A 26,178-nucleotide genomic window follows, 5' to 3' on the forward strand; every position below is an offset into this window, starting at 1 on the left:
TAAAAATTCTTGAAACGTCTCCAAAGAACACAAAACACAAAGTTAGCATCATATTCATTTATTTAGTCTGTAAAATAAGCTACTTCAATGTTATTAAAACCAATTGTACAAAGAGAATTATTTTCTTTTTTTCTAGACATTAAAAAAAGTTTTGAAAAGTACAAACTGCTTCTTTACAAAACAAAACAAAAAACATTGTATTGCACCTTTTCCATCATCTCTAAAGTATAAAGTTTTTCATCTTTGTATTTCAAAAATAAGAAAATAAATTAAGACATTGTCTTAAGCGCAATAATTTTTTTCTCTAAATTAAAGCACATAAATAAGAATAAACTAAGATAATTAAAGTAGTCCTTTAGATTACTGTCATTTTTATGTCCAGACAAAGCTTAAAGTATATGAACTAATACTTGGAAAAAAATAAAACCAAAAAGTGCTTTCTGATAGTCAAACTGCCTTTTTGTGGCTTGCTGGAAAAAATAGTTCTGGAAAAGAAAATATACTGTATTTATATATATATTTAAAATATACAGATGGCATAAGTGCTTACAATTCATTACAATCTGTACATCTTCAGTTATGATTTCCTGTAATTGGCAAAATGAACTCGTAGATTTTGACCTTAGTGCTGCTGTACATCAACTTTACTTCACGGTTAAACACTTTGACCGCCGTTTCCACACAGAAAAAAGGTCCTTCACGTGACTGCTTTACCTGAGTCAAGTGAGTGTAATAGGCAGTGTAAAAAAAACAATATTTTAGTCATTTTCTGCTGCCTTTTTAGTGTCAAATATGGACGACAACAGCACTTCTCTGTTAAGGTGGTGTCACAGCCACTACGTACATTTAGCGCATATTGCATGGATGAAAAATGGTCATACGTGAGTAAATGTGCAAGTAGTGGTCTTTATGTGAAATGTTCACAGATGTATCAAGAATGAACCACGTTAAAACCACGAAAGAAGTACGAATAAACCACGCAAAGAACACATAAATCAGCGCAAAAGCCAAAGCTGGCCCAAAATTTGTGCGTCAGTTACATAATTTTAACGTGATATATGTGCTGTATACGCAATTTAAAAGTCACACATCGTGGTTCATGTGAAAAGTCCGTTAGACATACGTGGAACGTTTTGTGGAAAGCTACAAATATGCATGTGCATCTTGCAAAAATCACACACAATTGTGTACGGTTTATGTAATGCGTATGAACGCAAATCACACAAACTGCTTAATTCTAAACCGACCAAAAGTTTTGAACGGCTCAACACCAAATTCGCGTGAAACCCTCGACCGGCTGCGCACATGAATGAAAAACACAAGAAACACTTGTGAATGACTATATCACGCATGTATCACGAAAGACCAAAATTTCATACAGGGAAAATTCGCAAAATGTACGTAGAGGCTGTGTTACAAGACCTTTAAATAAGTCCTATTTGTTCATCCAAACACAAAAAAGACTTAATACCTTTAAGAGTATTTCTTTGCCTTTCAAAATAAAGGTACTTATCAAGGATTTGCTGATTGGAGATCACGAGATGTTCCTCAGTAGTTCTACCTTTTTGGGACGTCCCCCACCCTTCTCAAAGGGGAAGCAGCTTCCCCGTCATCTACTTCTCAATGAGACCTGCTTCCTTGATCTTGCCGTAGAAGAATTTCTCCAGTAGGTTAGCGCACTTGTAGTACTCGCTTTCCGGTGGGTTGTATTCCCGGCAGTTGGTGAAGATGCGCTGCATGTCGGCCATGAACAGCTTGCGCGTGGTGTAGTACCTGCTCTTCAGGCGCTCGCTCATGGTTTTCAGGTCTGGCAGAGAAAAAAAAGAGTTTTTCATAGAAACTGGGACAACTAAAATGACATAGCATCTCTACTGGGAACACCACAACAGATCAAAAGATGATCGGAGCAGAATGTTAACGTGAATATTTTGATAATTACTTTGAGACAAAAAGCAATCGGCACTAAATGGAACGAGTCAGATGATTGTGCTTGGAAACAAAATTTAGGTGAATTGTTAAATATTGTTAGCTATTTACCAACTAAATTACACCATCAACTGTGCAAAACCTTTCTCGTGCTATTGGAGACTTGGAGATGGATCAGCATCTTTTTCTTTTTAACTCTTCTTCACCATCAATGAATGCTAGTAAATGGTAAATTGCGTATGCTTATATAGCGCTTTTCTACCTTTTTCAAGGCCCAAATCACTTTACAGTCACAGTCCCATTCGCACACACATTCACACAATTGTGGCGGCTCCCTCCCACATCCCACAACCCTCCCAGCTAATGCTCCGTATACACCAGGCATGTGACACGCATTCGAGAACACACAAAAAGGGCTTTCTGAAACGCACGTGTAGTGTATGGTCTGTCGCCACACAATACTAGCGCATGGACCTATAGTTGGAAGAGTGTTTGTTCGAAATGTTGTCAAATCTGGTGAATCTTGCTCCAGGAATTTTCTATCACAGTTCTATTCCCATGTAACCCTTGTGCTATCCTATGACCATTGATGTGTTCTCCCTACCATGACAAAGGTGGATAAAGGTGGAAAAGATTTCATGTAATCCATGGACACCAGTGAAGATCACAAATCATTGAAGAAAAAAGTTCAGCGCACTGTCTAGTGGGGTCTAGATCAGCGGTCCCCAAACCCGGGCCGTGGACCGGCAGCGGTCCATGGGTCATTTGGTACCGGGCCGCACAGAAAGAATAAATAACTTACATTACTTCCGTTTTATTAATTTCAGAATCTAAAAGATGTTTTATTTTTAAAAATTGCCCGATTCTCTGTTACATCTGTCTATGTCACTCTTGACGCAGGCCAAGGCGCTCTTCTCGGTCACGTGATAGGTTACCGCTAAAATAAAACCAAGGAGCTAGCAAAATGAATAAAAAACAAAAGTCTTTGGAAAGTTTCTTTGCCAAGGGGAAAACGCTCAGCCTGGAGACAAAAGAGGAGCCTTCGACTTCCAAAAAAAGAAAGCTACATTTAATAGACAGTACTTCTTTTTTGCACTATGAGTGTGGGAAGAGAAGAGGAGGATGACACCTGTGCGATGTACAATGTTGTGCGTGTCAAAATAAAAGCTCGGGTTTTGTGTTGTCCCGTCTCTTCCTTCTTCGTAGTATTGCTACTAAAATCACCTGCCTAAATTCGAATGACCGGTCCGTGACAATTTGTGTGACGTCATACCGCTCCGTGGCGTCAAAAAGGTTGGGAACCACTGGTCTAGATGACCCAACTCCCTATGTCAAAGTGCCTAGGATAGCACAAGATATATGAAAGACTTGGTGTCAGAATTCGATCTGGGAACAAACTGCGATTATTAATTTCTCCTTCAAGATCAATTTTAAAACGGTTGGCCAAAAAGCATGCCATCCATAAGTCACCAACAAATCCGAGTCCCTGATTGGTCAAAGTTGAACTGGTTTAACTTTCAACGCGCGTTCAATGGCTGTGTAATTTGTACTTGTGTGAACATGAGCGTTTTACATGTGGAAGCCAAAAATGTGGGCTTACATTCATTTTTCAGTGTTCATTTTTGAGTGCATGTTGCAGAGGCCGATGTGAATGTAGGATGAGACTATGAATCAGAACCAAAGACCTGCAGTGCTCCCTCAGCCCTGACACCAGCAGCAGGAAATTTGATTCCGGTAATCTTATTTTAATTTTAAGGCCTTGATCACTTATATTGTGACACTTGCTTCATATCAAACTCAACAAGCTGACATGAGTCGGTTCCTCATTAGTACTCAGTACGTACCCATGGGAAAGCGAATGACTTGGTAGTAACCCGGTGCCTCTGTTTTCTTCACGGGTTCCATGAAGGGCCAGGCGTTTTGGTGGCTCTGAAACATGCAGATTTGAGTTTAAAAAACATAAACAGATGTGGCGTGCATGTTTTTACGGGTTTGTCCTTCACCTTCACATGCTGGAGGATGGACTTCAGAGTGGTGTACAGTTGCTCTGGATCCTTCAGTTCCTTCCTGAAATAGAAATAGAAAAGCAGAAATTGTAACAATAATGTTTTATTTTTTTTTGTAAAAATGAGGCGTCCTTCGAGGCAGATGCTTATGACCTTACCCTTTACCTGCAGGCTTCCATCCAGTTTCGCCTGTGGAAAAGACCGTCTAAAATGAGATCCCATTGGGGAGGAAAGCGTTTCGTACAGCGAGCAGTGAACGTAACATACGTATGCCAGGAATGCTCTCGATGGGAATCTGCCGGACTCCGTCCTTAAAACAGGACAGTCCTGGGTAGACCTTTCTGATCTGAGCCTGCTTCCTTTCGATCAGCTTCTTAATGATCTGAGCAGGAAGAGGGACACCGGGTTGAGTGGGGCTACAGGAAGGAAGCAGCGAGGACATGGACCCAACTCAATACGTACCTCCTTCTGCTTTTTGATGATCACCGAGAACTCGGTGTACGGGATGCTGGGATTGAGTTCACAGCCCATGAGCGTGGCTCCTTCGTAGTCCTTGATGTAGCCCACATACTTCGACTTGGGAACTTTGATGTCCTTTGAAAAACCCTGAAGGAAAATAGGAGCAATTTAGCATCAAACAAAGCAAGATAAAGATTACTGTATTCATTACTACTATTATTAGCACCTACTGGAACAACATCACATTTCAAACACAATGGCTTGAAATGATACTCTCCTGTAAGGAAGCCAATGTGACTGGGTGTCCAGAAAGTCCCTGAAAAGTTGCACAACATCTCTCTACGTCTAGAAACAACAGTATACCTGTTTCTTAAAGTACCCGATGGCGTACTCGTCGGCATACGTGAGGAAGTTGAGAATTTCATGCTTAATGTGGTATTCCTTCAGGTGGTTCATCAGGTGGGTTCCGTAGCCCTGCAGCCAAACAGCGACAGGTAAAAAGTGCATCCAAGCACAAGCAGAGCTGGGAAACCGAGTGTCTTCTCACTTTAACTTGTTCGTTAGATGTGACCGCACAAAAGACGATCTCTGTGAAACCCTGCGACGGAAACATCCGGAAGCAGATTCCTCCAATCACACGCCCGTCCTTGATTAATGACAGCGTCTTGTGCTTCCTGCGGGACCAAAACGTTTCAAATGGCTGTTATTTAATTCACTCAGAAGGGTCTTGCAGCAGTTCGGAGTCGAGAACAGACGTGGACTCACGGGTCAAACACCAGCCGTGTGATGTACTCTTTGGGCATGCGGGGCAGCTGGTGCGAGAACACATTCTGAAGCCCCACCAGCCACATCAAGATCCTTTTGTTGGGCTTTTGGTTCAGCGAGTTCCCGATGACGTGGAACTCAATCACTCCTCGCCGCTCCTCAAGGCGCGCAGCTTCGTCACGAGCCGAATGAGCAGACAGTAGACTTGTCTGAAAGAAAAAAAAAAAGCATAAAGCAGTGGAAATGGTTGAATTGATATTACACATCCTTCAAAGCTACCTCTGGAATGGTGGCAGGGTCGGTGATGGTCGCCATGACTTCGTTGATGAGATCCATGGGGATGTCACCCATCACCCGTGGTCTTTTGTTTTCTTCGTGGTGAAGGGGTTCAGAGGCTTTGCGTTTTTCTCCCACTACGACTAAATCCAGACAATGCAAGAAGGTATTTTAGTCACATAGTGCAAATCAAGCATATAAAATGAACCTGTCGAAAATGGACCCTGAGCTGCCTTTCCAATTTCTTTGCACAAATCCTGGGTTCCCACCTGGGTTCGACTCCAAAGTAGGGTTGGGTTTCCTGGCAGGACTGACGCTTCCGCATGTGGATGGCTCCACCGAAACCGGACTGGCGCTGTAGTACAGTGACCTCGTCACTGGGGGTGCGCTGATCACTGGGGAAGATAGACGGAAATAGAAAAGGATTCAACCACAGGAGCTTGGAATACCAAAAACTAGGAAAAAATCGTTGGGTATAGGTAGTTTTTTCTACCAGTCTGAACGGGAATCTGCCCGCCTGTAGTTCCTGCCAAAAACTCCAGACTCCAGATAGGAGAGCTGTGACTGTACACCTCCTCCTCCAACATCGACAAGAACCTAGAAGAAGAAATCAAGCGTGACTTAAACATGTAACTGCATTATTTATCAATAAAGCCAGGATTTTATCATCGGTTTTTGTGCGTCTGTGACGCACATAACGCTATAAGTTAGTTTTGCAATGAAAGTTTGAAATTGATTCAATCTTATGAAAATGTAATAATCACTCTGTGACTTTGAGTGGAATGGGTTCATAAGAATGTGTTTTTTATATTTCTAAAATATTCCTGGTCCCTGTTGTGAGTTATTTTCAAATTCTAGTTCCTTTAGTTTTAGTTTATTAGCTGGAATTTGAATTACTGTGATTTTTAACAGACAGTTCTTAATAGTTTCTTTGAAAACTTGTTCAGTTTGTCTGAATGCGGCTGCTGTCTTACTTTGGAAAGTGTGTCAGAATGAGCGTGCGCTTCTCTGGGGGCAGCTTGTCCTTCTCCTGCCTGGCCTGCTCCAGCAGCTGCTTCCTCATGATGGTGAACACAGAACGCAACAGCGTCCGACCGAAGATCTGGGTGGTTTCGTACCGCGGCAGGCTGTCGCAGAACTGGGGCACATTGCAGTAGCACAGCCACCTGAGAAAGGGGGACCCCTTACTTTTTGGATCTCTGTGGTTTGACCATTGACTGTATCAAAGAACTGGACTGAGTGACACCCCCCTCCCCGTGTTCCAAACAGGAAGTACTCACTGGCTCCAAGAAAACATAATCCCATAGACTCCTATTGAGAAAAAAAAAGCTGTTACTCATTCTATTTGTCAGAATAACCATTCTTGCTCGGCTACTTTTTATAAACATTTTATAAACACTTTCTCGTTCTCATTTTTTTCACATTGTTTCTGTTAGGAAAGTTATTCAAGTTATGAACAGATTGATTGTTCTTTGCGTGTTTTTTTTTTGTACTTCTTCCACGGTTTTAACGTGGTTCATTCTTGATAGATCTGTGAACATTTTGCGTAAAGACCACTACTTTTCTCCCCTTTTCCACACATATTCATATATGACCAATTTTCACATGTGTAATAAGCGTCACACGGCCTTTACCAACGTCGTCTGGGTCCAACATGGCAATGTCCGTATTGCGACTGAATGATGACAGAATTCACTGCATTTGGTTGGAGCCAGAACTCATTTTTTATGGGTGACATCACACTCACTCGGTCCAGTTCTCGTATACATTCAGTGGGTTTGACTGAAACCTGCGCGGGACAGATGGGTTCATGGTCGGTACCTGGTGTAGTTGACTTTGTATCCCGCCGTTTCCTCGTTCGGAACCCTCTGGCGCCTTTGAGACGGTGTTTCCAGCTGCCAGTAGTTGATTTGGTTAAGAAACATCTTCGCCAGCTCCATGATGGTTTGACGCTCTTTTGATGGTAGATGGCTAAATTTGTACTGGACAAAGTTGTTCACTCCCTATTGAATTAAAATTTAAAATAAAAAAAGAAATGAATCTTACAATTTAGTTAAAAAAAACCCCACCAGGATTTCTTTAATTCACCTGTTCAATGCTGGGTTTTTCAAAAGGAGGACTCTCTTGTGCTTCCAACATCGGTTTACCCATCTGCAAGATGGATTTCCTTAAAAGCTGAAAGGCAAGCCGCCGTTGGTGAGTGAGGTAACAGTGTTTATGAAAAAAGAAAAAAATGGTGACGCTAGAAATGTACCTTAAACAGTGAAAAGTAGACTTGTTTAGTGTCAGCATCCTCCTCTTTGTGGACACACGTGTACAGGTATTCCACGTCCAGGACGACACCTAGGAGTCGGTTCATTTCCTCTTCCGATATATTTTCTAGATGGCTCACGTGATCGCCTGTGAGGTGACAGAGGCTGGAATCTTCCAAGATCTGAAGGAGGATTATTGCAGGCAACTGGAAATACAACATACCCAGAGTGTGGGAGCAGCTGCGGCAGGGCTCCTGTAGGTTCACTGTGTTGGTCTGCTGGTCGGTTTGGGGGGGTGTGGGAGGGGGGTTCTGGCTTTTCCAGCCATTACATTTACAGGGCCCCTCAGCCTATAAGGAAAAACATTAAAATTGTTATATCTTTTTTATTTCATTTTTAAATATACAATCATAAACAAAGTTACCTATTTTATTTAGTTTTGATGATACCAATAATGAGCTATGTATGCTTTAGGTAAAGACTAGAAGATGGGACATTCCAAAAGAGGGCCTACCACCGCAACTGTTGGCGACCCCGTCTTCTGTCTTTAATCAACACTTTTTCCAAAACGGCTTTGTAATTTTGCCAGAATGATTAAATCGATACAATTGCCAATGTTCATCTCCTCCTCCCATTGGAATTATTTGAAGACCAACTCCGATTATTTTTGATAAATTATAAAAGCGTTCCCAGTTACGATTTTAGGCAAAATTTTAAAAAACGGGTCATTTTCTAGGCAGAAAACATTGGCGTGTAGCAACCCCACCTCCCTTCCCCTCCCCTTTGTTGAGAGTTCTCCGTTTACACTGTCTCCCACTAGCTCACAGCCCCTCACAACCCAGAGTTAACGTTAACAGTGCAACAAAAATGTCAAGCAATATCAGAACTATCCTTCTGAAGAGTTTTGTGCCAGACGCTAGCTCGGATAAAGAAAACGAAGATGTACAAGTCGTCTACAAATGGATGCATCAGAATGGGGGGGAGATCACGGAGCATTTCGCCCGCACAGTGTAATTTCTACATCCCAACTAAAACCTTTTTCAGACTGCATTCTTTCGTCTGCTCTTGATTCACAATGATTTGAATAAAGACTTAGAAATGCAATTTCTAACTTAATTTTCTTTATGTTTGTCTTTTTTTCATGAAAAATGTCTGGAGAACATATTAGAAAGACAAAAAATACATATTTTCATCGCGTGGTTCTTCCTAAATTCAGTTCCTGATCTCAACCTTTAGGGGGCAGTAGTCACAAACATTTTTTTGTATTAGCACGCGCCAAATAAGATTCCACTAAAATTATCTCCAGCAACAAATACGTCCCTATTTGTAAAATAAATAAACTTTTTTGCTTTTCTAATTTAATAAGTAGCATGGGTTTTGAATACTCTTTTTAGTCTCAATTGTATCAACGTTTTTTTGAGCCACAATTCAAAGTGATATGCAATTCTCAATTAAAAATTCAATTTGCAATATGATTATACGATTTAACCCTTGTGCTATATTAGATGACCCCACCCTTACATTGACGTGTTCTTCCTACCATGACAAAGGTGGATAAAGGTGGAAAGATTTCATGTAATCCATGGACACCAGTGAAGATCACAAATCATTGAAGAAAAAAGGTTCAGAGCACTGTCTAGTGGGTCTAGATGACCCAACTCCCAACGTTACAGTGCCTAGGATAGCACAAGGGTTACAAATGCATTTTTTCAATATTTTATTTTTAAAATTGTCATATTGAAATATAAATTTAGATATTGAATCCTAATTTTCAAAATGTGTTTTCGTTTTCCAAGCCTGAAATGTCAATTCACAATTAAATTTTACTCTAATCATGACTTAAAATGCCTCCATACAATTGAGACAGATTTCCGGAGGCGACATTTTGGGGGAGGAGCAGGACTGACACCGCTGTCAGTTGGCTACGCTGTTCTGCGCACGCGCTTGGAACTACAACAAACTCCGCCCACCGCAGCAGCTGTCACCCTGTCAAAACAAAGACCCCTTCCCTCTCTGCGGATCACCCGCCGCACAAGCCCAATAACCTGCTCCGTGCTTCCCCCCGCGCTCCGTTAAACGCCTCGGGCAAGCGTGGAAAAATTCCTGTAGTGGCATAAGCGCGCACGTGACCACAAACAGAAATTTTTTTTTTTATTATTTTTACCTCCGTTAGCTTGTTACTCCTAAACAGCGCGAGGCGACCCCCTCTTTGACACACAGTCACACTATAAACGCTTTCCGGGGGGAAGGCACTACTTTAAGAGTCCTAGTGTGAACTAAAACAAGCGTCACGCGCGCCGCAGTTTTAAAGACTCCCCTCTCGGTTGTGTACGGAGGACAAAAATGAAGAGGGGAGAAAAAGTGGGGCAATGGCTTCCTCTGCTGGGTTTGCATATGATAATGCGATACTGAACTATTGCAACCTAACCTCAGAGGAAAATCCTCCAAGACCAACGCGCACTACAAACTTCACTGTTCCGGCAGTCCGTCCACTGCGGGAGTGCATACTTTGCATGACGAATAAATTCCGAGTTTTTCCAGTTTCTTCGGCCGAGGCGAGGAGCGGAGTTGCGCCTTCTTCGCGACGATACGTGCGGATCCTCCAGCGGCGCCGGAGCCTTCCGTTCCCCCGGCACCGGGGGCGGCTGGGACAAGGCCGGCGGCTCCGATGGCCGGCGAGCCTTGTTGAATTCCAGCGCTGTCGGCCATTATCCCCCACAAAAAACCCAGAAGGCCCGGGGAAAGCTCGCAGCGCCGTCCGCTCTATTCCACAAGCAGAGAATCAGACATGGCGCTCATCCTTATTTTCAATTTCTCGCTGTGGGGCCGATTTCCTCCACTAGGGGGCGCAGCGCTGATCCTCTGACTTGCACACATTTCAGAGAGGTCACAAAATGCAGGCAAAGAATTTCAAGGTCATTTGTCCATAATTTTAGCACATTTTCAGACAATAAAGCAATGAAGCATAAATAAAAGTAAAAAAACACCGAAAAAATAAAAAAAATGTCAAAGTAAAGTGACATGAGGTGTATATACACAAAAAAGTCGTACCACAATGACAAATGATCACATTTATTTCAGTATTGATTTGGTCATTACATAACAGTGCTGTCAAACACTTGCATTTTAGACTATCCTTTAATGCAAATAAGTATTTTCACACAAAAAAATGCCATCTTTAAGTGGTTTTGGAATAAAATAACATTTAAAAAAATCCAGTATGGTCACAAATCGCTCCAGGCCAGTGGATTTTCATCCTTCTGAATGTGATATCTGATTGTGGTGCGTATCGAAATTCCTCTCTACACACAGGGAAAAGAACAAGGCATCATTGTCTCTGTACACACACACACGCTCACACAACACACGCAACACACAAAAGTTCAGATAAACATTTTTTTATTTGGAGAAATGGATTCTAAATAAATGCTATTTTTTTGTTAATATCACTACATACATAAAGACCACCACTGTTTATTATGCATCCTTGTGTGTGGGAAAAAAAAAGGTCCAAACTGAGAATGTAGCCATTTTTTTTAAACTACACTTTTTGTCTTCTCCTTGATTATCTAAACAACTCCCTAGCAAGCAGTAGTTGGTAAAATGAAAAGAAAAAGGGTAGACTACACTGCAACATGATATTTACAGTAAATTATTTATATATTTATATTATGTATATATTTATAATCACACCTGAAATTAGAGAAATTTTATGAGAATCATTAGTGCAAGACGTGAATAAAACCGATCTGTAACAAAAAAAAAAACAACAAAAAAAGACTGAAGTCTTAATGCCGCGGGTGTTTATGTGACAATGTGTAGGAAACGGACCAATAAGGTGTAACAGACAGAATATGAGCTGATCTAGAGCAGAAAAGAGCTCGGCGGAGAAAGTGAATCTGTTTTTGTTTTTATTGTGCAAATGTGAGTTCCAACGTGCACACACACACACACAAACGAGTGTGTTGTTTCATCTCCTTCTGAAATTCGTCACCGTTTCAGGCCCAGATTGCGGATAATGACACTAGTGTGTCTAAAGCACTTTTTTAAGATGTCAAATAATTATGATTCCAACATAATTACGAAGAATTCATACATATTGCAAAGCTCCGATCATCACTCTTTTTAACAAAAACCCTGCAACAACTGCGACAAATCCGTCAGACGATCCTGGACTTAAATCCCCCGTCTGAGCGCATGAGGGTCTATGATAAGACATAACACATCAGGTGTGGGTGAGTGAGGAAGGGGTTCCGCTGTGCAGCGCTGGTCCTGGCAGACGCTCACCTCAAGAGTAAATACTGCAAAACATTGCACAATGCCGCTATGGACAGGCTACAGGCAGGCACAGAGCCATGATGGAGCCCAGAGGTGTGGAGAGGGGAGAAGAAAAAAATAAATAGAGTGAATTTAGTGGAAGTGAAGGATACGGACAGGGTCAGTGAAGGGAATCAGATTTTAAAAAAGCCTTTTGTTTCTATCCGTTAAAGTAAAAAGGGTCGAGAGGGAGCACAGAGTTCCACCACCTCCCCTCTCAGATTCAGAATTCTTCTCCAACAGACTTTGTTAGAACACATTTGTCTCTTTTGACTTACCCAGATGGGAATTCATCATTTCCACAAATCTAAACAATGATTAACGTATTAATAAAAACAAAACAGCAGTTAGGCTTTAAGCTATTCCAGTAAAAGGGATTCCTCCACCAACAACTCTCATCTGCTTAAGCAACAGGGACGCCTGCTTCTGTTCTCAATCCATCAATTCTACTTGATGGACGAGTTGGTGGCATAAAAGTAAGACAAAGTGGTTAGGAGGCTTCATCGGGTCACGGTACAGAAAAAGTCGAAGAGAAGGGGGGGGGCAGGATGGAGGGGTTAATTGGGCGCAGGATATCTTTTCTGGCTTCAAACAATGACTGACACATTGTTTTAGTAGCTTCGGTGGCACGAGCCACATCAGTAACTAGTATGCAGGTGTTGGAAAACTGTGTTCTTCCTGTTAGTTGGAGCAGCATGGAGCCTTGGCCGGCTGGGCGGCTTCTGTCAGGTCCACTCCACGGTTCCGCCCGCTGGTGGCTCCTGGAGCCTGAGGCTCACTCTTCGGCAATCTCTTTGCTAAAGAATAAAAAGTCACAAAAATGTGAAAAAAAAAATACTTCTTTTAAAAGTTGTTTACAAATAAACTATTTTATTTCATTAAAAAATAGTGACGTAGAACCAGCCGACATTGGATTATGCAGTGGATTATCTCCCTGCAGTGACTCATGTCTGGCGGATTTGATGAAGCCATGATATTCGTCAACGCTCTATTATTGCTCAATTGAAGAATTGACTTGTGATCACAAGTCTCAGTAACACACCCACTGTGCAAGCACTTCTATGCAAGAGAATACAAACATGCGATCGACCACAATGTCTCCTATTACAATAGAAAAACATGAATTCATTTGAATTACCCACCAATTGCCATAAATATCTCATTGACATTCATCGATGTCTTGGCTGAGGTCTCCATAAACAGCAAGCTGTTGTCGTCTGCGTAAGACTGGGCGTCCTGTTGAAACAACACGGAGAATCCACTGAAGCTAAACATCCAGCAAGCGTTCCGGCTGTCAATGTATTTAAGCATCCGTGGGATTTAAATAGAACTAAATATGGCGTGTTCTTGCTCACCTGAAATTCGACAGCTCTCTTGTTAGCCAAGTCCGCCTTGTTGCCCGCCAGAGCGATGACTATATTGGGGCTAGCTTGTCTCTGTAGCTCCTTCACCCAGTTCTTTGCTCGTGCGAAGGACTCCTACGAAAAGGCATGTTAGCTAAACTTTCACTTGGGCCAATTCTTGAGGGGAAAATAAACATGAACCTGAAGCTAACATTACACTCTCTTTGAAGTACCGTAACTCTACGATCATTTTTCTCCTCATCAGAAACCTTTTTTTTATGTTAACTACGTCAATCAAGACTTACTACTGTAAAGAGTGCTTTTCTCCTCGTCCCAATCAGTTGGTTTACGTTATTTATTTCAAAACGTCACTACTGTAAAGTTCCAGAATCCGTTCATTTATGTTAATTGCGTAAACAGTTGAATAGTTACGGGAAGTCAAAGAAGGCCAACACTGGAGCTAAAGCTCCATAGTTCCAGCGCTTTCTGCGCGACATGAACGTGCCTCGTTTGTGATGTCGTAGACCACAATGGCTGCTTGTGCTCCTCTGTAATACATGGGTGCCAAACTGTGGTATCGCTCCTGACCAGCTGTGTCCCAGATTTCAAATTTCACCGTCGTGTCATCTAAACAGACTGTCTGGGTGAGGAAGGCCGCTGGCGATGGAAATGAGGCGAGTGGGTTAGTCAAAAACCACAGGCTTAGCACAAACTGTCATCCTATTGTAAACAGGACTCAAATGCAGTTAAAAGTACCGGATCACAACAATCAAAGTCCTAAACTGAACATACAGCATGCAGCTCACCTCCTATCGTGCTTTCCTGGAATTCATGGAACTGTCCTTTGACAAAACGAAGCACCAAACTGGACTTCCCCACAGCAGACTCCCCCAGCAGCACCAGCTTGAACTGGCAGATCTTGTTGCCTGCGTTGGGTCCATTGGGTCTTGTAGCTCCTCCTCGATTGGCCATGACCTGATCAGATCCTCTGGACTCCTGAGCGCCAAACTTCACCCTCTTGACTTCAGCTGAAAGAAAGAAAAAAAAGTAGAGCAAAAAACAAAGCAAAAAAACAAAACAAAAACATAATATTTCCCAAACATATTTACGACTAAACAAAACCAGTTGATATTAGTGCGGCCATCACTGAATACCAAAGTGAGACCGGAGCGCCATCTTTTGAGGAACAACTCATTGATTTGTTGGCTTTCTAGTTTATGTTTAAACTGACAGAATCTTCCCTGATATGACAGACCTTAATATGAGAGCGTCTGAATAACTGTGTTTTAAGTTTACACTCCATAAAAAGGCTTACATTCGAGTCAAAAACAGGACAAAACCACTGATTTGTTCCAGAGATGTTGCTGACAAGTTTCTTTCTTAAGGTAGTGAAAGCAAGTAAGCAAGAAAAAAAAAAGGTTAAAAAGCCAGGATTTCTGGATTCAAATCATTAAATTATAATAAAAACGAAACATTGGACCAAAAAATATTTTTAGAGAATGCTTTCCTTACTTGATCACTGGTTATTCAGTGGGTCTGTGGGTTAGTGTCACTAAAGCAGAAGCTGCTGAACAACCACATACCATGCATTGCTCTCAAAGTTATTTAGGGCTAAATAGTTTTTTTTCCTCTAGGAGATAATGACTTTGTTTATGTGACATTACATGGAAGAATGTCGTCCACAGCATAGTTTGGAGAATAATATACACTAAGCTGCATAAAAACTCAATTATGTGTGTCATTTCTAAAAGTCTGGTGATGATACCCACACCGAGAAGAATTAAGGTGGAGTACAAAAAAACTACACTAGTTGTGTTTCATTCGCGTCATATTCCTCCACACACAGGACCACAAGCAGAAGGACAATTATTTTCACTTTAATTCTGGTCAAAACTGCACAATTTGCAACAAAATGTAAACATTTCTGTCTGTGAAAAACAAACAAAAAACAACAGTTGTTGCTGCTGGTTTAAGGATAAGGATAAATGTACGCCTGAGGGGGCACTCAAGCAAGAACTAAGAGGAGAAGCCAAAAACAACAACAACAACAACCATTACGGTAACTTAAAAACAGCTTCATACCACCCAAAAACATCTCTCTGGGAAAATACACAACTGATTAATAAAGTATATCAATAAAATTATTCAAAATAAATCGTAAAAACTCAATATATTGAACAAACAAGGTTTAAACAACCATGAAAAAAGGTTGTAAAAATGTGTTACTATAGTGTCACAATAGAGAAGCAACAGCTGAATCTAGAAAGGCCGATAAGGAGATTTTCAATCAAGCATTTACCAACAGTCATTTCCTCAGAAACGGGCAGCCCTGCAATTACAGGCAATTCTGATAGAAATGTTAAAGTAAAACGCTGCCTCTCCATCTTCACAGAACTGTTCTTTCAAGATGTTTTATGTTCGATACATAAAAACAACAAGATTTTGGACATAGCAGGCTTGTTTGTCAAAACTCCAGTTTGTTCCATGAATTCAGGCGGCATGATTCACTCGAAAGCCCAGCAGTGGATAAAGCAGAAATGATGCAGGGATGTGGACTGCTTTGTCATAAGCACCGTCAAGTCACAGAGTTGCCTCAAATCTGTTTTGTTTACCAAAACAAACAAACATGCCCAAAAAGCTGAACTTTGGATAGATACAGCATTGTATCGCAAGTCATTTAACCTTCTTGACCCATTTAGAATAAGATTTATTCCTATTTTCTCCTATGTCATCCCACAATATAGGTGAATTTAGAATATTGGAATGGTAAAAATATAATTATTTTTGGCTGAAAAAGGTTCAAACTGTTACAAATGAGTATTTCCTGACTTATATTTTAGATATTTATGAAAAAGGTTTACTTACGTTAGCACAGCAAAAATTCAAACCATCTAAGAATATTATTTCCACCATATGTTAAAAACGTTGCTGACATGTATTGATATATGTGTAAGAATGTTAAAACAATTAAGGATTAAATTTGATTGGAACTGATTCTAACATTTAAAAACCACTAAAGCTGCTTCACTGAGTAAAAGAATGTGATACAAAACCTTCTCAGAGCAGAAAATGTTAAATAACAATAAGAATATAAAAGCAAAACTTCCAACTACAAAGTAATAGTTAGTGTTAAAAACAGACAGGTAGAGCATCGGTGAAATGAACTAAAAAATGTGTGGCCAGTCTACAGTGCGATATATTAAAAAGGGCAGCCTCCCTCATAGCCAACAGTTTTAACATGAGAATCGATAGGAAAATAACCTTTCAGATATATTCAAACAAAACACGGTTTGGACTAAGCTAGTTGGTTGACGGCTCTACTTACAGCAACTTAAAAGTTTCATTAATATCCGCCGATGAATCTTTCAGAGCTTCATAAGATCAGGCTTTTTGCCAAGAATTCTAAAACAACTAACCGACTGGCAAGTGATCTGCCTCCTGAGTCTAATCTGTCAGTTCAAGGATATGTGCCAACATGGTAAATAGGCTCTTCCTTAATGAGATTAGACGAAAACAAAGCTTACAATCAAATAAATTCATAGTCAATAACCAGATATGAATGCAGAAATGCAATTAAGAAGGCTTCCACAAGGGACAAAATAGCAACAATAAAAAAATATATATACAGCTTTTTAACCTGAAATTATCAAGCCTGGTTATTTTTCATTACGTTACAAGTTTAAACAATAACCTGTTTTAAATGGAAATCTAATAAACTAGACTAAATAAACCCACATTAGCTGTGTTTACACTCACTATCATCACATAGAAATCCATAATACAGTCAAAATGTGCCAGGCACCCAGAACACCATTGAAAGTCTTAAATCTAGACATCTAAAAAAGGACTCTACGGAATTGGTTTTGTAGACCAACTTTCAGCAAGAATATTCTCCGTTTACCCACATTTGAGGATTAGTGTCAACAAACACGCCATGCATACAGTGCGCTAAATTTGGGTTTAGACGTCATCTGTCAACTATAAACATACTGTAAATGCTTGCAGCTAGCTTGGACGCATTTTAACTTAAATTCTTGTGTAATGTAGCTTGATGTACCACTAACCACATATGTTTTCAAGATCAAAATCTATTATTTGACCACTTTTAAAGAGCACACAACTTCAAGAACAACATCCAAACAATGCATACTTCCAATTATCTTATCTAAATGTTTACTGACAACAGTTTTAAGATGTAGAGGAGTTGCTTAATTTACCTAGGTTAGCTTAGCACAGCTAGCAACTCACCCACCCACCCATTTAGCTAGCAGCTTAAAACGATTAGCCGTACTTGCTACTAACCCCGTTGGTTTATATTATTCTCATCATTCCCCTAATCAACTAAATTTGAAAGCTGTACTCAACGGGAGTGTTTCAGCTGTGTTCCCGCAGGCGTCAAACATAGCATCATTAGCCAGAACTAGCTAGCGTCAGCGCTGGCTAAGGAGTCCCAAACAGATGAAGAAACGTTAGCCGTCCAAACAACGGCGCGCTACCTGAGAGCCAGACGACGCACGGAACTTTTATTGGCACCGCTGAAGTTTTTTTCACACGCCGACCGTCAGGCACCAGAACGGTAAGTTGGTTGGGAGGGGGGGGGGCAACAAAAACAATTTAAAGAATCGCGTCACGTCTCCTCCTTTCTTTATTCTCGCAACTTCCTCTTAGAACCAAAACACTAACAAGCTCTTCCGGCCTCCGTGCCACGTCAGACATCACGTCGGCCCAGCGGCGTTTCCATGGTGATTACCGGAGAACTCAGAAGACGAATTAACCACGAACGCAATGTGATGATGGAAAGATGCAACTTTATTATTCAAATGCTATACCTAGGCCGAATCCGAATTCTTCCATGTAGCCATACATTTAGCCCTTTCAAACAGAGAATTGTAGAAAAATTGTGTTATTCGGACGCGACTCCCACTCGAATACGTCATCAATAGTCGCCGGTCAGCTAGCCTTTTGATGTTAAAATGGCCTGCCATAAGCGCGGAGCTGCCAGCGCTCGGAACGACATAACATTGGCTTTACAGCTTTTAAAAGGTCATGCTAAAACAAAAAACTCCTTACCTACATTTAAATGTAAACTTCTGTGCATCTGCCACCCACGAGAAGAAACGTATGGAGTTATTTCAGTCTCAATAATCAGAAATGCACACAACCTGTTTTACAAATGCACACGTGACGCTCCGATTCACAAATGTCATTTTATGCAAACGTGAAAAATAAATTCGGAAACGCGCTTCTCCTCCGCTGCACACAACACGACGCGGAACACCCTCACCGCGGTGGGCTCGGCATCCCTCCGCGGCGAGGGTTAGCCCTAAAGCAATTATTGCGGACAGCCCAACCCATCTATGCCCATGCAATTGATGGATTGGGGGAAGCCGTAAGGGTAGGGGGAGAATTCGGATTCGGCCTTATAACCTTTTTAATGGTGTATTTTGAAAAGTGGAAAATTTACATTTATCAAAAGCAAGTGTCTATTCGCACTTAATTTTCGGACCTAGACTAGAGGAAAAGTTCCTGAGCTGAGCTTTCTATGCAGCTCACCGCACTTTCACGGGATGGATCAAATGTGGAAGACACTTTTCACACAACTAGGAGCGTGGCAGTTAATGGGACTTAATGTTAAATATAAAAACGTGCGGCCAACAACAAAATGCAAAATTAGACGGTCTTACAAATGTGGGAGCAATGCAATAATGTGCATTTTGGTTACACATCATCCATTTATTAGCTTCTTTTTCTGTGCTGAAAACATTAGCCTTAGAAAAATCAACTGCATTATCATGAGGAAGTGCCTATTCGCACATAACATTCAAAATAACTACGGCCAGACCTGAACTTCTATTATTATTATTAATATTATTATTGGTGTTAATGTATGTCAGCCAGTGTAAAGACTGTTTTTACTACTACTACTACTACTACTACTACTGGAGGTTTGGAGGTGGAGAGGTGGAGGTTTGCTCTGGAAAGAAGAGGCATGAAGGTCAGTCGTAGTAAGACAGAATACATGTGTCTGAACGAGAGGGATCAAGGTAGAAGCGTTAGGTTACAGGGGGCTGAGGTGAAGAAGGTGCAGGAGTTTAAGTACTTGGGGTCAACAGTTCAGTGTGATGGGGATTGTGGAAAAGAGGTGAAGAGGCGAGTGCAGGCAGGTTGGAGCGGGTGGAGGAAAGTGTCAGGAGTGTTGTGTGACAGAAGAGTGCCAGCAAGACTCAAAGGAAAGGTGTACAAGACAGTGGTGAGACCAGCTCTGCTCTATGGGTTAGAGACGGTAGCAGTGAGACAGAGACAAGAGGCTGAGATGGAGGTAGCAGAGATGAAGATGCTGAGGTTCTCCTTAGGAGTGACCAGGTTAGACAGGATAAGGAACGAGTACATCAGAGGGACGGCTCATGTTGCCTGTGTTAGCGACAAAGTCAGAGAAGCCAGACTGAGATGGTTTGGACATGTTCAGAGGAGGGATAGTGGATACATTGGTAGAAGGATGTTGGAGATGGAGCTACCTGGCCGGAGGGCAAGAGGACGGCCAAAGAGGAGATATATGGATGTCTTAACAGAGGACATGAAGTTGGCTAATGTTAGGATAGAAGATGTTCATGATAGAGTGAGGTGGAAAAGGATGATTCGCTGTGGCGACCCCTGATGGGAAAAGCCGAAAGAGAAAGAAGACTACTACTACTACTACTACTACTACTACTACTACTACTACTACTACTACTATTACAGCAATGAAATACTGATGAAAATAAACAATAATTTTAAGTTATTAAAACGCATAATAATAATAGTGTAAAGGCAATTTATTCGAAGTCTTTATTCCCATGAGATCTAGAATTGTTCAATATTTTTTTATTTTTTTTCCATATTTTTTTCTTAATTATGTCTGGATGCAGGAAAAAGCCAAGGGATGCGCTAAAAAGTAAAATATTTCCCAACGAAATATTAAATTGCAGTAAAAAGACAAAATTTCAGTAAAAAGACAAAAATAATTTCCTATAGCAAACAAATTAATAGTTTTAATTTTTATTTGGCCTTATAACTTCCAGGTTTTTTTAACTAAAAGGGTTTTCAGACCTACTGGAGATGCAAATGAACATTTCCATGCATTTCTAAAAGCCTTTCTTGCATCCAGGCTTTCTGATTAAAGGATTTTAAACATGAGCATTAATGAAGAAGAATGTGGTAGGAACAAGTTGACTGTGCAATCTAACAGTTTTAATATTCAATGCTGCAGTCAGACAATACTTATTGGATCTTTTGTTTTGTTCTTTGTTATTTTCTTTCTTGTGAACAATTTAACAGTTAAATGTGAAACTTTTTATGAATACGATAAAAGTAAAGAAATAGCACTGGGAGCCCCAAATAGTCCTACTTTTATGTTTTTTATTTGTGTTGAAGGGGGAAAGGTTGTCCTACCACGACTGCGCCAGCAGGTGTCACTGTAGCTCCACGTCCCGCCTTTAAGCTCAAACGAATAAGAATCTGCAGCATTTGCTCGAATGTAGCTTCCGGAGGGCTTTTACGATTGCTTTCATCGACAGTCAACTTTCTTTTTTTTTTTACTACTTAATGTTTACGCTGTTGGTACAGTAATGTGCCGGGGTGCAGGAGTATCTCCAGGTGGATTCCTGTAGGATAAAGAGACTCGAGGATCAGGAAAAACCAGCAGCGAACGATGGCGGAGGTGGAGACGCCAGAGGAGCTCCTGATCAAGCAGCACCGGAAGGAGAAGAAGGACCTGCAGGGTAGCTGACATGACCTGCTTTCACGTGTTTGCAAAGCTTTAGCTTCACTTCTCCTCTCAAGTTCAGGTTTATTGTGATTTAAGCGTATTTTCCTGTATAGCAGCACGTGCAGATATTTTGTATACTTTACTCCATCACAGAAAGTTAGAAAGGGCTCCTATTCTATTTTTTTATTTAACATTTCAATGATTTTACTATTAAGTATTAAAAAAATAGTCAAAAATTCAAATAATCTGATTATTTTTATTGAACATTTGCAGAGTATAACAATAAGAAAAATCATCATTTATAAAAATACAATATAAGAATACAACACAGTTCTAAATACAGAATAAAATTGTTTTAACCTTATGAAATTCATATAATCTGATTGTAAAGTCACAGTGGTTCAGGTTGACATCACAATAATGGACTAAACACATTAGGAGAATTAATTTATTTATAAATACTCCTATTTATTTTTAAATTATCTTGTCACACATTTGAGATCAAAGACAAAAAAGTTAAGAAGTATTTAAGTCATGAAAATTTTCAAACACATTTCATAAAAAGGTGAGAATGAAATGCGAAATACAAAATATCAAGTTAAAAAAGAAAAACAAACGATCAGATCAAAAAGAGTTTATTTTTCTGGTAGGAGCTTCTGGTGCTGTTGGAACTCAGAGCAGAGACAATCGTTAGTAAAATCGATTCAACACCCACACACTCGATTCAGTACGAAAATGCATACTCAGACGGATTCAAAGTTTAAAAATAACCAAATAAAGATGCTGCTGACTTTGCCCTTTAATAGTCAAATAGTGGTTGGTATAAAACTCCATGTAGCTCACTTTGATCTGAAGGTGCAAAGCAACTAATAAAATAAACTAACCATGAATGAGGAACTTTCTCAGAGCTTGGCAAAGTAAAGGCAGATAGAATAGACAACAGACTTTTATTATGAAATTTGATGCACTTTGTGAGCTCTTAATGCACCTATCATGATTCGGTCCCAAAACAATTCTGTTTGGCAGCCAACAGAAGTCATAGTTCTAAACAAAACAATCCTCTTGAGCCTCTATTTCTAACTGCCTGAGAGCTGTGATCTGCTATTTGTGTTATGTTCTTAACCTGTCTTCTTCTCTGCTTGATTTTATTCATCTATTCATTTTGTTTTTATTTTTCTTTAGCAAAGATCCAAAGTATGAAAAATGCCGTCCCCAAAAACGACAAGAAAAGACGGAAACAGCTGACAGAAGACATCGCAAAGCTGGAGGCGGACCTGAGTCAGAGACACGAGGATGAACTCCAGCAACTTAAATCTGCACCGGACAAAGATGTAGGAGCTGGTTTACTTTAATTTGGTACATTTGAACACATTTTTATGCTTTTTTTTTTAAACTGTATTTTTGCTAATTAAGTGTATAGTTTGATCTTTTTTTTGTATGTTTTTCCTTTTTATAAAGGTAAAGATTTTGTCATGGGATTTTTTTTTCCTCCTTTGAAGCAGAGAAAATGCTTTGCATTTATTGAACATGTCATAATTTTGGCTTTTGGTTCATAAACTGTACGGCGGCAGCCTTCAGCTTCATGACCGCTGCTGCTCTTCCTTGATCTTGAAGGTGGAGGAGGCTGCAAATGGGGTGGAGACTTTAAAAGTAGAAGCTGGAGAACAAGAGGAGGTCAAACAGCCTCGAGTTACAAAAGCACAGAAAAGAAGGGTGAGTGATGACCTGAAGTTTGTATAGGATTGTTACCGCATATGAATAATGGGGGTAAATTGTCCCTGTTTGCAGCCCTTTTTAGATATTTTTTGAATTCTCCAAGTTTGAGAAAGCCATCTGACTGATCTATATGTCTGTTTCTTGTCATTTGAATGGATCGACTTTATTGAAACACCCTCCAGGACAAGAAAGCAGCTCAGGAGAAGGAGAGGGATAGCAGGATCGCAGAGGCCGAAGTGCAGAATCTCCAGGGTGTGAGGCACCAGGAGGGCGTGAAGCTGGCTCAGAAACTGGCTGAGAAAACCCTTCAAATCAAGGAGATTTCCTCCGACGGCCACTGCATGTACCGCGCTGTGGAGGATCAGCTGACGCAGAGGTCCAAGGTGCATGTTTTCCGTCGGCGTGATGCTTTTATCGGAAACGCCCCGTTTGTCAGCAAAGGGATCATTTTGATTTTTTGGGTCTTTCCTAGCCAGGGTTGAACGTTACTTTTAAAGAGCTGAGGTCCCGCACTGCTGAGCACATGAGGAACAATCCGGAGAACTTCCTGCCCTTCCTCAGCAACCCCACCACCGGGGACACGATCACGACAGGCAAGTCGCCGTCTGCTGTGCTTCACAGAACAAAGTAAACCTGTCATCCCGCTGTAAGTATGCAGATCTGAACTGTTTCTGTCCCTCCAGATGAATTTGAGAAGTACTGCAGTGAGGTGGAGCACACAGCAGCTTGGGGAGGGCAGCTGGAGGTGATGGTGCTCCTTATCTGGAGGTGTCGACGTTTAACTGCCCTTTTCACTCATCTGATCTTTTGTTTTTTTTTCTTTGAAGCTCCGGGCTTTGACCCACGTTCTCCGCTTGCCCATCGAAGTGATTCAGGCCGACTCCCCCACTCTAAAAATCGGGGAGGAATACGACGCCGAACCCATCACTTTAGTGTAAGCCGATCTGCTTTATAATAATCTCACATCCATCACACAAACCTATCAAAATGCCTATAAACCTTAATTGAAATCACGTGTCTTCCTGATTGTTTGCAGGTACATGCATCATGCCTACGGCCTGGGAGAGCATTACAACAGCGTGGAGCCTCTGAAGAATCCGGCCAATGCAGAGGAGAGCTGAGAGCCAGCGGAGGTTTTCTGTGTCACAGCTCAAAGGACTGATGAGGATCTTGAAAACATGGAGCTCCTTTTCTGGGAAGATTAATAAACACAGCAGGATTTTGATGTTAAATATTAGGCAGAAGGAAATTATTTTGGCAGTAACAGCATGGAGGCTAGTGTTCTGCACAAACATAATGTGGTTCTTCCAGGTCTCAAACTCACGGCCCCTCTAACTAGTAGAGTGGGTCGCAGCTCTTTTATAGGCTAAATCCTATTATGGGGTGTAAACGCCACCTTTTAAGGTGTCAATAGAGCTCACAAAGTCACAATAAAGACCTGAGAAATGTCGGTTGCTGCTTTAAGAACAAATTTAAGATAAAAGAAAACGAGGCCCCTGTATTTTCCAAGCTCCACAAAAAGTTGGGAATTTGTCAGTGGTTTGCTGTTAAAACACATTAAATGGATCCAAAAACACTTGTTTGAGTTAATCTTTTAAATAGTTTTATTTCTTGGTCAAAGTCCATGTGCCTATTTCAAAATTGAGCTTTTATAGAACGCAGAACTCTGTCTGTCCTGTTTCTCTCTCTCATTTATCTATACAGTATATATAGATACATATTTCTGTATCACTCTATATATATATGTATGCAATATAATACCAAAATTATTGACTCACCTGCCTTGACCTACATAAGAACTGGAGTGTCATCCCATTGAGTTCAATATGATGTCGGTCCACCTTTTGCAGCTATTTCAGCTTCAACGCTTCTGGGACGGCTGTCCACAAGGTTGATGAGTGTGTTTATAGGAATTTTGGACCATTCTTCCAAAAGTGCATTGGTGTGGCCACACACTGATGTTGGTGGAGAAGGCCTGACTCGATCTCTGCTCTAATTTACCCCAAAGGTGTTCTATTGAGTTCAGGTCAGGACTCTGTGCAGGCCTGTCAAGTTCATCCACACCAGACTCTGTCAGCCATTTCTTTATGAACCTTGCTTTGTGCACTGGTGCAGTAATGTTGGAAGAGGAAGAGGCCGCTCCAAACTGTTCCCACAATGTTGGGAGTGTGGAACTGTCTATTATTGTTTCATCTTTAGTCAATTTCAAATTAATTAGGAGCTTAAAACATTTTCCTTATAAATTGTTTCTTTTATTTTCTAAATCCCACAAAACCCAATTTAATTTGAAAGTGACACAGTACTTAGGATAATAAGATTGTTAAAAATATATTTTTCAAATGACATCTTTACCTGATTCATCACAATCTGAAAAGATAAATTCAGTCTTAACTTCAATTTTCTTTAAACGTGTCCTCCGACCTCCGTCATCAGAAAAATGCTACAGGAACCTGTAAAAAAAAAAAGCACCGTTTTCATTGGAGTGTGTCTCTACATGGCCTGTGTGACTTAAAGAAAGCGCCATGAATTTGAATAAAAGCTCAGAAAGCTTGTTTTTTTCTTCTGTTTTTTCATAGCATATTTTAAAACCAGAGGTAGCAGGTTTGCTTCCAGAACAACAACCCTGGCCATCCTCCACTGAGCAGCAACTCCATCAACCCTCCCCGCCGAGCTCCTCCTTTAACAACAGTTGAAGCCGTTTCTGTATATTTCCCTCTCAGCTTGACTGTTTGTTGGAAAATTGCCACGACAGTCCTTGAACTGTTTTACTCATCACACAGATTTGTGATTAAATGGGTTGCTTTGCTGCCTCACGCTTTGCCTGCAAATGGTTGAACTGATTTGGGGGGGGGGGGAATAATGACCTGAAGGAGTTTCCAACTGTTCGGTGCCATCTGGAGTCCTTCAAAAACTTTAGCTGCTGAACGACTGGAGGGCCACCTGATGCGACAGGTACTGTAAGACACGACTTTAGCATAATCACTATCATCTCCCCTCTGAAATCTACATTTATAAAGGTTTTCATGCATCTATAATACAAGACTATTTTTATTATTACCCCAAAATGAAAAAAACAAAAAAACAAAATCAGACCTGATTAATTCCATGATGTGATCCAGTGATGCTTTCTTGCAGTAATTGTGACAAAAAGGTGTGAGTGATGGCAAGATGAAGACTGATGGATTCTCCAACTGTTAACAAGAGATAAAATTAATTTTTTGTTTTATTTACAACAATTTTAAGCATAAAATGAAAGTCACCAAAACCTCCTATAAGGACGAAAAAAAAAAAGGAAAAACACTTAAAGGAAGTGATTTAACACTTGTGCTATCTTAAAAGACCCCACCTTTACATTGACGTGTTCTTCCTACCAT

At 40.7% G+C, this 26,178-nt stretch overlaps 3 protein-coding genes across 7 annotated transcripts; 1 reads left to right on the top strand and 2 right to left on the bottom strand.

The window, feature by feature from the left end:
* Positions 1-42: 42 nt before the first annotated feature.
* LOC101159205 (histone acetyltransferase KAT2B) lies at positions 43-10,520 on the bottom strand. Of its 2 annotated transcripts, none has more exons than XM_011481242.3 (18): positions 10,193-10,520; positions 7,908-8,034; positions 7,687-7,832; positions 7,521-7,607; positions 7,254-7,435; positions 6,407-6,598; positions 5,926-6,029; positions 5,702-5,827; positions 5,436-5,575; positions 5,157-5,365; positions 4,939-5,065; positions 4,755-4,865; positions 4,395-4,538; positions 4,200-4,314; positions 4,091-4,121; positions 3,930-3,993; positions 3,771-3,855; positions 43-1,807 (listed from the first exon to the last, which is right to left on the bottom strand). In XM_011481242.3, exons 1-18 carry the CDS (start codon positions 10,391-10,393, stop codon positions 1,614-1,616), a joined length of 2,385 nt encoding a protein of 794 aa, XP_011479544.2. In that variant the 5' UTR covers positions 10,394-10,520; the 3' UTR covers positions 43-1,613. The 2 variants fall into 2 exon arrangements, with proteins under 2 accessions (XP_011479544.2, XP_023815920.1); XM_023960152.1 differs by lacking the exon at positions 10,193-10,520 and adding an exon at positions 8,109-8,759.
* A 220-nt stretch (positions 10,521-10,740) lies between these two features.
* On the bottom strand, positions 10,741-20,874 carry LOC101159835 (ras-related protein Rab-5A). Of its 4 annotated transcripts, none has more exons than XM_011481244.2 (6): positions 20,773-20,874; positions 14,151-14,372; positions 13,850-14,001; positions 13,357-13,479; positions 13,144-13,237; positions 10,741-12,798 (listed from the first exon to the last, which is right to left on the bottom strand). In XM_011481244.2, the coding sequence occupies exons 2-6, from the start codon at positions 14,314-14,316 to the stop codon at positions 12,683-12,685; spliced, it is 651 nt and encodes a 216-aa protein (XP_011479546.1). In that variant the 5' UTR covers positions 14,317-14,372; positions 20,773-20,874; the 3' UTR covers positions 10,741-12,682. The 4 variants fall into 4 exon arrangements, with proteins under 4 accessions (XP_011479546.1, XP_020562984.1, XP_020562983.1 ...); XM_020707325.2 differs by lacking the exon at positions 20,773-20,874 and adding an exon at positions 18,419-18,507; XM_020707324.1 differs by lacking the exon at positions 20,773-20,874 and adding an exon at positions 18,415-18,457.
* On the top strand, positions 20,847-24,380 carry otud6b (OTU domain containing 6B). Its single transcript, XM_004074200.2, has 8 exons — positions 20,847-21,101; positions 22,271-22,419; positions 22,703-22,801; positions 22,987-23,187; positions 23,277-23,397; positions 23,488-23,549; positions 23,632-23,738; positions 23,841-24,380. Exons 1-8 carry the CDS (start codon positions 21,032-21,034, stop codon positions 23,923-23,925), a joined length of 894 nt encoding a protein of 297 aa, XP_004074248.1. The 5' UTR covers positions 20,847-21,031; the 3' UTR covers positions 23,926-24,380.
* Positions 24,381-26,178: the final 1,798 nt, after the last annotated feature.

This window comes from Oryzias latipes, chromosome 11 (assembly GCF_002234675.1).
Source record: "Oryzias latipes chromosome 11, ASM223467v1".
NCBI lineage: Eukaryota > Metazoa > Chordata > Actinopteri > Beloniformes > Adrianichthyidae > Oryzias > Oryzias latipes.

Coding starts and splice junctions, on each gene's coding strand:
- otud6b (XM_004074200.2), top strand. CDS start 21,032: ATGGCGGAGGTGGAGACGCCAGAGGAGCTCCTGATCAAGCAGCACCGG. Junction 23,188..23,276: donor AGCTGACGCAGAGGTCCAAG/GTGCATGTTTTC, acceptor GGTCTTTCCTAG/CCAGGGTTGAACGTTACTTT. Junction 23,550..23,631: donor CTTGGGGAGGGCAGCTGGAG/GTGATGGTGCTC, acceptor TTTTCTTTGAAG/CTCCGGGCTTTGACCCACGT.
- LOC101159835 (XM_020707324.1), bottom strand. CDS start 18,442: ATGCACAGAAGTTTACATTTAAATGTAG. Junction 13,480..13,849: donor TCTACGACATCACAAACGAG/GCACGTTCATGT, acceptor GCCTTTTCGTAG/GAGTCCTTCGCACGAGCAAA. Junction 12,799..13,143: donor TGAGATATTTATGGCAATTG/GTGGGTAATTCA, acceptor TTTATTCTTTAG/CAAAGAGATTGCCGAAGAGT.
- LOC101159205 (XM_011481242.3), bottom strand. CDS start 10,393: ATGGCCGACAGCGCTGGAATTCAACAAGGCTCGCCGGCCATCGGAGCC. Junction 7,608..7,686: donor TCTACTTTTCACTGTTTAAG/GTACATTTCTAG, acceptor CTTGCCTTTCAG/CTTTTAAGGAAATCCATCTT. Junction 3,856..3,929: donor CCATCCTCCAGCATGTGAAG/GTGAAGGACAAA, acceptor TGCATGTTTCAG/AGCCACCAAAACGCCTGGCC.